This window comes from Microtus ochrogaster, chromosome 2 (genome assembly GCF_000317375.1).
Source record: "Microtus ochrogaster isolate Prairie Vole_2 chromosome 2, MicOch1.0, whole genome shotgun sequence".
NCBI classification, from domain to species: domain Eukaryota; kingdom Metazoa; phylum Chordata; class Mammalia; order Rodentia; family Cricetidae; genus Microtus; species Microtus ochrogaster.
The window spans coordinates 20764645-20778171 of NC_022010.1; the positions used below are offsets into that span (position 1 = coordinate 20764645).

General features: G+C 52.8%; 1 protein-coding gene across 2 annotated transcripts in view; it reads left to right on the forward strand.

Annotated features, from left to right (window-relative positions):
* The window catches only part of Col26a1 (collagen type XXVI alpha 1 chain), a 139866-nt gene extending 126798 nt beyond the window's left edge, over window positions 1–13068 (forward strand). For both annotated transcript variants that reach the window (XM_026787005.1, XM_026787006.1), the window contains exons 6-12: window positions 1902–2000; window positions 2579–2731; window positions 5155–5238; window positions 5877–5929; window positions 7997–8047; window positions 11136–11220; window positions 12098–13068. In XM_026787005.1, the coding sequence (XP_026642806.1) occupies window positions 1902–2000; window positions 2579–2731; window positions 5155–5238; window positions 5877–5929; window positions 7997–8047; window positions 11136–11220; window positions 12098–12258 (686 nt within the window). In that variant the 3' untranslated portion in view covers window positions 12259–13068. The remainder of the gene's footprint in view (window positions 1–1901; window positions 2001–2578; window positions 2732–5154; window positions 5239–5876; window positions 5930–7996; window positions 8048–11135; window positions 11221–12097) is intronic.
* The last annotated feature ends 459 nt before the right edge of the window (window positions 13069–13527 follow it).

The window sequence follows — 13527 nt, forward strand, 5'->3', positions numbered from 1 at the left end:
CCCGGCTCACTCTCAGTTCACACTCCTGGCTCACTCTCAGTTCACACCGCCAGCTCACTCCCAGTTCACACCGCCAGCTCACTCCCAGTTCACACTCTCAGCTCACTCCCAGTTCACACTCTCAGCTCACTCCCAGTTCACACTCTCAGCTCACTCCCAGTTCACACTCCCAGCTCACTCCCAGTTCACACTCCCTGCTCACTCCCAGGCTCATGCTTACCTAGCCTTCATACACAGACCAGACCACCCACCCTGGGCTGGCACCACCTCACAGTGTGGGGCCTCCTACTTCAGTTGACTGAGAAGACAAACCCCACAGACAGGCCCCAGGCCAATCTTATCCGGGCAGTTCTCAGCTGAGACTGGCTTGTCAGGTGACTCAAGGCTGTGTCAAGTTGACGTTTAAGCTGACTGTGGTGGACATCTGGCTCGTGCTGGCTTCAGGTGTTGACTGTGGGGGTGTCTGTGGGGGTGGGGAGGACAGTTAACTAGAAGGTTGACAGGGTCATTGTCTCCTGGGGTTAGTCCCTAGATATTTTCATAAATTCATGTGTGTCTCCACACAAGGTCCATAGGAGGATGTCTGTCACCTTCCACGTTACTCCACTGAGACAGGGTCTCTTGCTGAACCTGGATGTAGGCTGGAGCCCACAAGCCCCCATGGTCCCGTCGTCTCTGGCACCCCACTCCAATAGTGCTGGGGTTATAGTGGCAGACAGTCAGGCCTGGCTTTATCAAGGCCTGTGGACAGCAGAGTTAACAGAGGTAACTGCCCCACGGTCACCCAGTTTGCTGGTGATCCACAGCCCCACAAGACCCCGGGGGCACAATTTGCTTCTCTCCTTATCCTTCCAGCGAATCCCAGGATTCACCTCTGAGATCACACTCCTGCCCTTTATCCCATCTCCCCAAGGACACAGGCCCCAAATCTCCTTTGTGGATTGTCTCAAAACTCACTGATGCGCTTGGCTGGGACTTTATCAGAGAAAGTGAAGTTCCAGCAATGGCCAGAAGGTGGCAGACACTCCCTACTAATGGTGACTCCTGCCTCTCTGGCCTGAGGAAGTCCCCAGCAAGAGGCACTTTTTAAAACACACACACACACACACACACACACACACACACACACACACACAAAGAGAGAGAGAGAGAGAGAGAGAGAGAGAGAGAGAGAGAGAGAGAGAGAGAGACACAGCCAGCCCAACTCTTCCTCATGGACCAGGCTCTAATGCAATTTAAATGGTGAGCACCATGAATGACCCTTAGTTGACTTAACCATGAGACAAAGTTCCCCTGTCACCAGACTATCCCTGAACGTTTGATTCTCCTGCCTCAGCTTCTGTAGCGCTGGGATAACTGGACCTGCACCACGGCTGCTCTCAGGCCTCTAGAACATTTCAAGAGGATAGTGCTTCAAGGCAGGAGGCCTGACCCTGCAGACCCTGCAGGGCAGCTTGGGCTCAGCTGCCACAAGTGCTGGACCTTAAGCAAGAAAGAACAGATTTGACGTGTGAAAACAAGCTATACCCTGGCTCTGTAGCCAGGAACAGGAGTTTGTTCCTCTCTGCTGCTCAGTTTACCCATGTGTAAAAGGGGGGAACAAACACAGTTATTGGGATCCCAGAAGGGAAAGACATCTTGTCAGCTCTAATGGCTGGTACACCCAGGAGGCTGGGGTGTGACTCAGTGGTAGAGCCCCTGCCTAGAATCCCCCAGTGAGGGGCTTGGGTGTGGCTCAGTGGTAGAGCGCCTGCCTAGAATCCCCCAGTGAGGGGCTGGGGTGTGGCTCAGTGGGAGAGCTCCTGTCAACAACTTATCTGAGCACATAGTCTATGTGCCCAGAACTGGAGCCTCCATGGCACTCTGAGTCTACAGTGCTCATCCATTATTCTCTCCCCCAGGGCCTCCAGGACAGATGGGACCACCGGGGCCTGCAGGGCCCCCAGGTTCCAAAGGTGACCGGGGCCAGACAGGAGAAAAGGGACCAGTAGGACCTCCAGGTAAGGAATCTTTGTCCGCTGGAGTAAGAGACTGTGATTTGCTTTGTACCTGAGCGGTGGTGACATTCCGTGCACCCTAATCTTGCTTGTTAGCCTCAAATCCATTGCATTTCCCATCACCCTTCTCCCTCTCCAATCTTGGGGTACCACAGGACAAAATTCTATAAGGGCCTTTAGGGTGGGGTGGGGCTGCTAAGGACTAGGGGTTTGTCCCAAGCACCTGAAACATCACTCAGGAATCCCATGATCCCCTGAGTGCTGCAGAACCCTAGCCCCTGCTCAGAACTGGCCCACCCTCAGTATTTGCTCCAGAACTCAACTCCTCTAGAGTCCTGATCCCACTTCTTCAAATGCTACCACGTCTGTCCTCTGCTGTCCCTGTGTCCCCTACCTGGAAGGGGAACCCTTCTCATTAACCTGGAAGGGGAACCCTTCTCATTAACCCTCCTTTGGTGCAGAGGCCTGTCACTGAGTGCCCAAATGACCCCGGCCACTCCTCTGCCCTTTCAGGGCCTTCAGTTACCTGTCTGTGACGTCACACTGGTCAGTCTCACTTAACCCTTTGCTCTGCATTGTAGGTCTCCTGGGGCCACCGGGACCACGTGGGCTCCCTGGAGAGATGGGGCGCCCTGGTCCACCAGGCCCTCCTGGCCCAGCAGGCAGTCCCAGCCTCTTGCCGAACAGCCCCCAAGGCGTCCTGTATTCCCTGCAGCCACCCACAGACAAGGAGAGTGAGTGCTGGGTGCCGGGGTGGGAGAGACTGGGTGAGCTAAGTTGTCTGTATGGGAAAGCTAGAATTCCCCTAGGGATGCTAGAGAAGCTGGGAGCCCACCATGGTGGGGATCAGCCAGGAAATGAGACTTTGTTCTGAAGGAGGATTGCCCGAGAAAATGGCGTGGCCTCCAACCCTGCTCTGGGCCTCAAGGCTCACCTTGCTGGGTCTGACGCATCCCACTTACAACTGTAATCGGCTCTATTCACTGGCAAGGCGGCCCACCGCGGACACCCCTTGTCACGTTTCCTTCTAAGGTCTCATCACAGCGAGACTCCCAACAGTGTTCCCTGAGCACAAACTGTGACGAAATAGATCTACATGATTTCTAGGGACCTCAGGGTGGTTATGGGCCAAAGCGTACAAAACATACCAGCTTTATGAGGACACAGCCCGAAGGGGTCAAAGACTCTGGGTCTAGGGACCTCTTTGAGGGTGAGAGTCTGTTACTCTGAAAGGAACAGCAAGCTTGAATAGGGACCAAACACTAACCCAAAACCTAAGCCTAACTATAGCCCTGTCCCTAACCCAAATGATACCCTGGCCCTAATGTTAACCCTAACCCTAAACCTAGCCCTAACCATAACCATAACTCTAACCGTAACCATAACTATAACCATGACTCTAACCCTAACCCCTGGGGTTATTTTAAAATCTTGGGGAAGCTGGGCATGATATCACAAACCTAAATTCCTGCTCTCGGGAAGCTGACGCAGGACAATTACTGCTAGCTTTAAGCCAATCTGGAATACATAACAAACTCAAGGCCTGTCTAAGCTACACAGGGAAACCCTGTCTCAAAAGAAAAAAAATCAAAGTGTTTTTTAAAAAATTTAGGGCTGGGGCACATGGCTCACTGGTAGAGCCCCTGCCTAGAATCCCCCAGTGAGGGGCTGGGGCGTGGCTCAGTGGTAGAGCCCCTGCCTAGAATCCCCCAGTGAGGGGCTGGGGCGTGGCTCAGTGGTAGAGCCCCTGCCTAGAATCCCCCAGTGAGGGGCTGGGGTGTGGCTCAGTGATAGAGCCCCTGCCTAGAATCCCCCAGTGAGGGGCTGGGGTGTGGCTCAGTGATAGAGCACCTGCCTAGAATCTCTCAGTGAGGGGCTGGGGCTGGGGCTGGGGCTGGGGCTGGGGTGTGGCTCAGTGGTAGAACATCTATGTAGTATGCATGAGACATGGGACTCAATCTCCAGTACCACATAAATAAATAAACAATTGCATCAGAAGAGGAGCAATCTAAAGTAAGCTTACTATATTTACTTATCAGTAGGGGCGTGCCACCGTTCACGTGTAGAGGTCATAGGATGGACCACTTGTAGAAGTCAATCCTCTCCACCTACCATGCGGGTCCTGGGGCTCAAACTCTGGTCATCAGGCTTGGTGGCAGATGCCTTTACCCTCTGAGCCATCCTGCCAGTTCCCAAAGTGAAATCCCCAAGAAGAGGACGGGTAGGGCCCGTGACTGACAGTATGGTATGGAGTTCATGTTAGCTGTCACAGGAATGGAGTAGGGGAGACCCCTGTTCATCCCCAATACACATAACACAAACCTCACCTCGGCACTGATAACTTCCTACATCCAGGCCTCAGTTTCCCCAGTTGTAAAGCCATGCTCCCTAAGAAAGCCACTCTGGAGGTTGAAACACACAGTCCCTGAGTGCTTACAGTCAGAGTTGGGCTTGTCCCCAAGGTCAGATGGGAGTCTAGGTGGGTTCAGAGGGTCCCAGGTGGGGCAAAGGCCAGTTCTGACTTTCATCTGTAGCCCGGGCTTCCTTGAAGAAATGCCCCTAGTTAGGGAACAGGCAGATGTGTTGAGGAGCAGGTAATGATCATAATGGCCACTAAAATATACCCACAAGCCACTAGGAGCCCAACAGAGGATCCATTCTGATGTACATGTATGCATGCATGTGTGTGTACATGCGTGAACATGTGTGTGTGCTATGTATGTGTTTGTGCAGGTGTGTACCTGTGTGTGTAAAGGGCAAAGGTTGAGCTGAGTGCCCCACCATTGCTCTCCACGTTATTATTAGAGACAGGGTCTCCCACTGCACCTGGAGCATGCTGATTGGGCAGTCAACAAAGCTGGTGTTTCCAGGCCCCAGTGTTGAGATTGCAGGCAGGGGCTACCACTCTCAGCTTTTATGTGGATGCTGGGGATTCAAACTCGGGTCTTCAAGCTTGTGTGACAAGTGCTCTAACCACTGATCCACCTCCCCACCCCTAACCCTGACTGCTTCTGAGCAATAAATGCAGTGTGTCCATTCACATACAGGGGGAGGGTGCTGGACTCAGCTCTGGGGAGCCCACTAACCCCTCAGACTTGGCCTCCAGATTGGCCACCTTCACCCCACCCGATCACTGATCATGTGACTCTCTCTGCAGATGGAGACTCCCAGCTGAACCCTGCTGTGGTTGACACAGTGCTGACAGGTGTCCCAGGTCCCCGGGGTCCCCCTGGCCCCCCTGGTGAGTGGACTGAAGATTCTTTCTTGGGCTTGTCCTGAGAACAAAGGTCTTTTTCCTACTTTATCTATTTATTTGTTGAGACAAGGTAACATGTAGCCCAGGCTGGCCTCCCATTCTCTGTGTGACCAAGGATAACGTTTGACTTCCAGTCCTCCTGCCTCTAGCTCCCAAGTTCTGGGATTGCTGAAGTAGCCCCACTCCACCTGGTCTGTGTTATGCTAGGAACCCACCCAGTCAAATATGCTACCCAGCTTCATCCTTAGTAGTGAATCCAGGGGTCTTGGGGCAACTGAAGGGCAGATGGTTCTAGGTTTCCAAAATGGCAGAAGACTGACAGGCTGGGCTGGGACATTGTGAGTGAGCTCCCTGCTCAGTCACCAGGTCTCAGGATTGGGGTGACCAGGTGGATTAGAAAGGGAAGAAGATGGGTGGATGGAGGTGGGCCTCTGAGAGCTGAGGGTGGGAGGATATGGAGAATCTGAGTCTTTTCTAATATTCACCAAATATTCATTTGCTACTAGTGGGCAGGGGGAAGACCCAGGGCAAGGTCAGAATGCTGGGAATGCCCCTGTTCAGATCTGGTGGGGAAGCAGTGAGCTTTTCTGTCCTTAAGTGTTCACCAATGGCTCTGCCCACAGGTCCCCCAGGACCACATGGTCCTCCAGGACCTCCAGGAGCACCTGGATCCCAGGTAAGGACTCAGCCATTTCTAGTGTAGTATAGGGGACAGCCTGCAGCGTTAATGTCCCAGTGGGGTACAGCTCCCATTCTTTTGATGAGCTCAGTCCCAGAGAGCTTAGATGTTGCTGGGAGCCACATAGACATTCTCAGCAGGTCACCCAGTGATGCCTGAACCCTTGTTTCTACTGAAGATCACCTATTGGAGAGGAAGCAAGGCCCTAAGCCTAGAATTGCTCTGCCTCTCCAGCCATGTGGTCCATCAGTTTAGAGAAGGGAATACAAGTGCTGATGCCCTGATCTAGGGACAAGGCTGGTAGTGAAAGGAGAGTGGGTTGTGAGACCAGGTGAGGTGTCTGTGTCTTATCTCTGTGAAGGTTTCTGTCATATGGGTGGAACTGATTGAGCTGGGAGTGATTTCTTATGCAATTGTTTACATTTCTAGAAGGTTCCTCTGGCTCACTGTATGAGTGTGGGAGCTAGGGTTCCAACTTGGTGAAAGGATGAGGAGTACATTGTGATCATCTGGGTGCCAGGAGATGACTGCATATTTAAGCTCTGGGTTCAGCACATGTAAACGCTGGATCCGCACATATAAGACCCTTCCTGCCTTGGCCACTTGTAAGGTTTTTCTGCCCAAGTGCTAAGTCACCTGTTTCCCTCCTCTGCTTAATATTCATGCTTGGCATTGATTTACTGTATAAGAGATTAGATCAAAAGCTTGCCCGAGACTCAGTGTCAGACCTCTGATGTGGATGATTTGCAGACACAGTCAGGTCCCAAGTTTGAACTTCTAGCTTCCTCTTCTGCTGGGACCCAGTATAGGTGGGGCCAGAGGCAGAAAACATCAAAGGCAGGAGAGCCCCACTGACCTTTTATTCCAGGGACTGATAGATGAGTGGGTTGTGGCAAGGTCATCTGTAAGTATGGGCTGGGCACTGGGAAATTGGGAGCCATGTCTGTGCTCAACCCCATAGTGTCTCTAAACAAAGGCTTGTCTGTCCCAACTAGGAGAGGGATTGGAGAGCAAGAACCAGGTACAGCCTGAGCTTCCCCAACAGAAAAGGGGTGACTTTGAGATCACCCAGGACTCTTGCCAGGGTGTGTGGCAAGAGTGGAAATGACCTAAAGTTTGGACTTGTCCTGGGAAGGTCTAGTCACAGCTTACCTGGATTAATATGCCAAGTCGTCTGGAGTTGTGTAGCATAAGGCCATAGATTCATGATCTGTATGCCTGGGAAGATCTCTTTGGTTCTTTGAACCTCCCAGAGTCTGGTGCTTAGACAGCTGGCCTCCATGGCCCTTCTCAAACACAAGAATTTATGGGTCTCAGCTCCAATCTCCAAGGCCAAAGAGACTGATATCAGGGTCAGGGGGTGGAGGATGGTCTCTGCCGAATACCTACTGTGTGCTGATGCATACAGTATCAGGGAGTAGCTTTCATCACGTATTTAAGCCTCACTACCTGCTATCCAGACTACACTTTATTGTACTGATTTATCAGAACTGGTGGGTGAGGCTCAGAGAGATTAAATGATTTCCCCGAAGTCACACAGCTACACAATAGTACTGCTGGAATTTTGGACTCAGAAGTGTCAGCCTCCAAAACTTAACTTCTCCTGTGCCTCTGCCTAGTAAAAAATGACAGTAACAACTTTGACAGCACTTCTAGAACCCAGGCTAGTTTAAGCTCCTGCTTAGTGTTAATCTACTCCACCCCCTTTGTAGCAGTAAGATGGGTATCATTATTAATCGTCTTTAGCAGTGAGCAATGGAGGCACAGAGAGGTTAAGCAACCCTCTCAAAGTCACAAAGTAGTCATTGGCCATAAGGCTATGAGGCTAGCCTTACTGGTTCCATTTAATAGATAGAGAAACAGGGCCCAGAAGCAAAGGCGATTTAATGAACATCCACAAGAGCTAACATGAGTTCTCCAATTTCAGATCCAATACACGTCTGTATGATGGGCTGCACAAGTAATGTCCTGATGTATGCCCTCCCTCCCTTGTCTCACCCCAGACCGTCTGTCTTCAGTCTCTGCATGTCACCCAATATCTTGACCATGAGACTTGCTTCCTAGGGTGAGCCCAGTGTGAAGGAAGGAGAAGAGGACAAAGCGGCCGCAGCAGAGGTAACTGTGCCTGTTGGCAGTGTCTTCTGTTGTGGGTGGAATTTTCCATCCTGTCAGCCAGCTCCCAAATAACCACACAGAGACTTATTAATTATACATGTTTGGCTGATAGCTTAGGCTTGTTACTAACTAGTTCTTACTGCTTAAATTAACCTATACTTCTTATCTATGTTCTACCATGTTCTGGCGGTACCTTTTTTCAGCCCAGCACATTCACCTTTCTTCTTCCTGTGTCTCCTTGCGACTCCACCCTTCTTCATCCCAGCATTCTCTCAATCTGATGTCGTGCCTAGCTATTGGCCAGTTGGCGCTTTATTAAACCAATGATAGCAACACATCTTCACAGTGTACAAAAGGATTATTCCACAGCATCTTGTACTAGCGGTGAAAGCTGGGCGCCCCAAGGCCAGCCCTGGGCTGGGTACTGGCTGCTGAGGATAGAGTCTCTCTTAGTCTCCAGGTAATTCCAGCCCAACAAGGTGACAGTGTGAACAGTTTTGCAACTGTGGGCATGCCACAGCTGCGGCAACTGACCCTGGGGTCTGGCACGGGAGGAGCCTTCTCAGGAGTGGCTGGTGGATGTAAGGCGCGACAGGTGGAGGAAGGGGCTTCAACTTCAGATCCTAAAGAGGGATGATGGGAACAAGAAAAGCCTGGGGCAAGCAAGAGAAAACTGGGCCAAGAGCTTGGAGGTGGAGAAAAGGGAACTAGGGTGCCGGGGTCCCCAGGGAAAAAAGCTGTAAAAACAGGGCTGGGAATGTGGCTCAGTTGGTAGAGTGCTTGCCCAGCACGGATGAAATTCAAGGTTGTCCTCAGCCAGCATGGGGGACCTTGAAAGGTGGAGGTCCAGTGAGGTGGGGAATCAAAAAACAAATAAATGACAACAGCAAAAATTGGCTGGGAAGGGAAGTGCCTACTGAGGGCTTCCTGTATGTGTGGAAGGGATGAGCTGGGGGAGCTGGAGCAGAGTAGAGGAGGCCTGGGCTGCGGGAGTGAGGTTGAGCCAGGGCATGGGGAGTGGGATAGGAGCTTTGGGAAATTCTTGCTGTACTTAAGGAATGGGAGACCCTGGTGCTCAGGAGACTGAGACAGAAGAGACATGCCTGGGCTACATAATGAGACCCTGTCTAAAAAACAATCACAATGAAACAAAGCACACAAGGAAGGGAAGAAAAAGGGAATTCAGATGAGAGAGGAAGCGGCAGAAAGATGGGAGAAGGGGGAAGAGGAGAGGGAGAGAGGTGAGGGGAAGAACAGGGAGAAAAGGGAAAAGGAAAAGAGAGAGGAAGGAGGGAGGAGAGGGGAGGGAAGAAGGACATCTTCTCTGGAGGTCAGACAGAGAAACCCTAAAGACCCCATCCCCCACCCAGAGCCCTTCCCCAGCTAAGAGACATGGGCCCTGCCCATAGCTGCCTTCTGTTTCCTACTGGGGACTTCACTCTTACCAACCAGCGAACTCTCTTTGACTCTGAGTGGAATAGCAGGCCTGCCGTGTCCACAGGCCGCCCTGACTCCAGCCCCTTGGCCACCTGGTTTGCTTGGCCCTGGTGTCCATCTTCTCAAGGGCAGCAGCTCACCTTGGCACGGTCAGGTATCTCCACACACAAAGCCACGAGGAATGAAGTTCTGGCTATGTGCTGGCATTAGCTCCTACCAGCACTCTGGCAGGCTTGACTGTTTCCAGTCTCCTTCTGACTTGGCCCAGCCTGCTCCACAACGCTGATGTGGCCAACGCTCTCGGGTGGACAGTCCAGGCAGGCGCCGTCACTTTCTCTACCTGTAGGCCCAGAGTTGCGTGCTCTCGCCTCTTGGTGTTTTCTGGAAGATGGTGTCCTAGTTGGAGTTCTTTTGCTGTGATAAACATTGTGACTGAAGGGACTCGGGGAGAAAAGGGTTTGTTTGGATTTCGGGTTACAGTCTGTCATCAGGGAAGCCAAAGCTTGTAAGAGTTCTTCGTATATCCGGGCTAAAAGCAATCCAATAGTGTGTCCAATATTTGCAAAAGTTTTCCCCCATTTTATGAGTGAGTTTTCATTGTAACATCATCCCTCATGGGGAAGAATATCTCATTTAAGGCACTTGATTGGTCTTTGTTCCCAGTCATTGTTTGTATGTTAAGTGCTACATCAAAGAAGCCACCACCTAACACAAGGTTACAATTATGGACACCTACATTTCCTTCTAAAGGCTTTACGGCTTGGGCTCCTGCATTTAGCTGCATGACCTTTCTGAGATGATCTTTTATGTGGTGGGAGGCAGAGGGCTGCTGGAGCTCCAGCCGAGGCTCTCGAGAACATGGGACGAGTCCGAGCTGGACAGACGGCTCAGCCATTAATACATGCTGTTCGTCTGTTTGTTTTCTACTGCTGAGATAAACATCATGACGGAAAGCGGCGTGGAGAGAAAAGGGGTGTTTCAGCTTACAGGTTAAAGTCTATCATCAGGGGAAGTCGAGGCAGAGACTCAGGGTAGGAAGCTGGAGGCAGGAACTGATGCAGAAGCCATGGAGGAGTGCCGCTTATGGGCTTGCTTCCAGTGGATTCCTCAGCTGGCTTTCTGATACAGTCCAGGGCCACCTGCCCAGGGGATGGCACCGTCCACAGTTGACTGTGCCCTCCCACATCGATCAGAAACCAAGAAAATGCCCCATTAGTTGGCCTAGAAGCCAATCTGATGGGGGCATTGTCTCAACTGAGGGTACTTTTTCCAGATAACTCCATCTTGTGTCAAACTAACAAACAGAATCATCATAGAGCATGCTGGGAAGGAGCCCTTAGAAAACCACGGCAGGGGAAGAACTTAGGCTTGAGCCCATTGGGTCTAGAGTTGAAGCCCCAGTCGGTGCAATTCATGCTGTGTCGCTATGGGGATGCCGGCTGACTGGGTTTTGGGTTGGTCGTTAGCGAGCCCTGTTTGGATCACCAGCCTGGGACACAGCCAGTGCTTGGCTCCGATGTCTGTTTGGAATGGTGTGGATATTGCAGAAGAGGCAGGGCTGTGAGGAATGTCCACTGTGTCTGCATAGCCTCTGCTCCTGTCCCACCCCAGCCTGACTGAGACCCTGAACTTGGCTTTTCATCCGCACCAGGGTGAGGGTGTGCAGCAGCTTCGAGAAGCCCTGAAGATCCTGGCAGAAAGGGTCCTCATCCTGGAACACATGATTGGGGTCCACGGTGAGTAGCATGCAGGCCTCTCACTTTCCCATGACCTACTGACCTCCTGGGGGCTGCTAAAGCTGTGTGGTCCCCTGATTTCAGGGACTCCACCGTGTTAATGCCAGATGGCCCGCACTAAACCCCTCTGCTCCTGTCCCTCATCTGCTCAAGGACATTCAGTGTCAAACCCCACTCCCCGGCCTCACAGGGGATGGCCAGCCACGCCTATGCAAGCCAGGCTGCCTCCCACCTCTATGACTTGCCCAGGCCAGTCCCTCCACCTGCTGACCACTGACCACATCAGAATGTGGTAAAGCTGTCCTGAGTCCTCCTCTTTGTCCTAATCGTCCTTGTCACCGTGAAAGGAGTTTCCCCCCCGCATCTTCCTGGGGAGTCCTTATCTAAGCTGGGGGTGGCTGGTTCCTCTGCAGGGTCTGAAGCTCAGGCCACTTGCTGTTGGTTAAAGCATAAGTGGGCAGGTGAGTCCAGAGGTGGTGACCGGAGGAACAAACAGACGGGAGGGTGACTAGGAGGAAGGGTGGATGGGAGAAGGGGGGGGTGGATGAAGGGATGGATGCGGGCACGAGGAGGCGGATCAAAGGGGGCACAGGGGGTGAGCACGTGGATCAATGGGAAGGTGAATGAGCCTGACTACAGGGGTGAAGGATGAATGGGAGGGAAGCTGAATGGGGAAGTGTATGTATGAATGGGTGAGAAAATTAATAGGTGAATGCGTGTGTGTGCCGCTGAATGAACAAATCAGTGACTGCGTTTGTTAGTGAATGAGTGAGCGAGGCCTACTTGCCTCCTCTCACTGGGCTTGCCCAGGCTCTGGGGGCAGAGCCTGCTGGGTAAACTGAGGCTGACTTGAACACCCCTGCTGCCCTCCTTCCAGATCCCCTGGCCTCCCCTGAAGGAGGCTCTGGGCAGGACGCGGCCCTGAGAGCCAATCTCAAGATGAAGCGGGGAGGCCCTCAACCTGATGGTATCCTGGCTGCCCTGCTGGGCCCTGACCCTGCACAAAAGAGCCTGGACCGGGCTGGCGACAGGAAGTAAGAACAAGCCCAGCCCCGGGGCTCAACTGCTACCACACCCTGAAGACGCCCCATGTGGGGCTGGGCATCAGGCAGGGACGATTGTGAAAGACACTGGGAGCCTGGGGTCCGTGGGGACAGATGCCGCCTCCAAGGGGCAAGGCCCAGTGCAGACTAGCACCCTAACAGGACCTTTCTTTGCCCCTGTCCCCTCCCTCCCACTCCCGGCTGGAGACGGGGTCTGGGTGGGCTGGATGGCAGGCAGGAGAATAATCATGATTCTCAATGGCTGAGCCCCCGCTCCATTAGGGGCCAGGGCCAGCCCAGGTGCTTTCCCTATACTGTCTCATTTAACCCTTAAAAGGTAGGTCTGTGAGACCCACTCAGCGTGGGGACCGAGGTGTAGAGAGTACGCGTGACCAGATCCTGGATATCAGTGGGGGCGTGTATGGTATTGTAACCCAGGCCTCGCCGTTGCCGAAGCCATGACTTACGGCCCTGGCTAGCTTCTTCCCCTATTCATGAGGTGCGTGGCCCAGGGCACTCCTGAGGCAGCGGGGCTGCTGGGAGGCAGGGCCACCTGAGAAGACATGGGGCACCCCAGGACTTTGGACCTGCCCCTCTTCTTCCTGTCTCTTCCTGGATCTGGGGACAAGGGGTAGCTTCCAAGGGGACTTGGGGAGCAAGAGGTAGGGTCTTTGGGGCTGAGTGAAGCAGAGGCTTTTGAATCTGATTGGCAGTGCTCCCTCCTGTCTCCCAGGCTTGCTGAGCCCACTGGCCCTCGCCTGTGCTCCCCCATGGAGAAGGAGAGAGCATTTAATGGGACTGTCCATCCAGGGTAGGGCCTACAGCCTCCATCACTGTCAGTCTTTCATGGAAGTCTCTAGAACCTTCTGCGTGGGTGGAACGCAAGCCCATGTCCCCTTGACCGAGAATCAAGCTGCCTATGTCCTAGGCTCGCTAGATGCCATGCCTTGGGGCTGGGTCCTAGCAGAGCTGGTCCATAGCACTGAAGGCCTCTGGCTTGTGCTGGCTTCTTATGACCCAACTACCCTGGCGTTCTTCCCACTGGGCCACAACCCCTTATACTCAGAGAGCAGAAGGCCTGGAACCACCCTCAGGTATGTCTCCCTGCCTGGCAGGAGTGACCATCCCTAAAGATCTTGGTGCTTACGCAAGGCTGTGTCCTTGTCCCCCTGGGCCCTGTTGGCTATCCCTGGGCTCTTCTCTGTCCCTACCAAGAGGTGATGTGAGACCTGTGATGTTATTTCAAATAAAGGTGCTCTCCCCA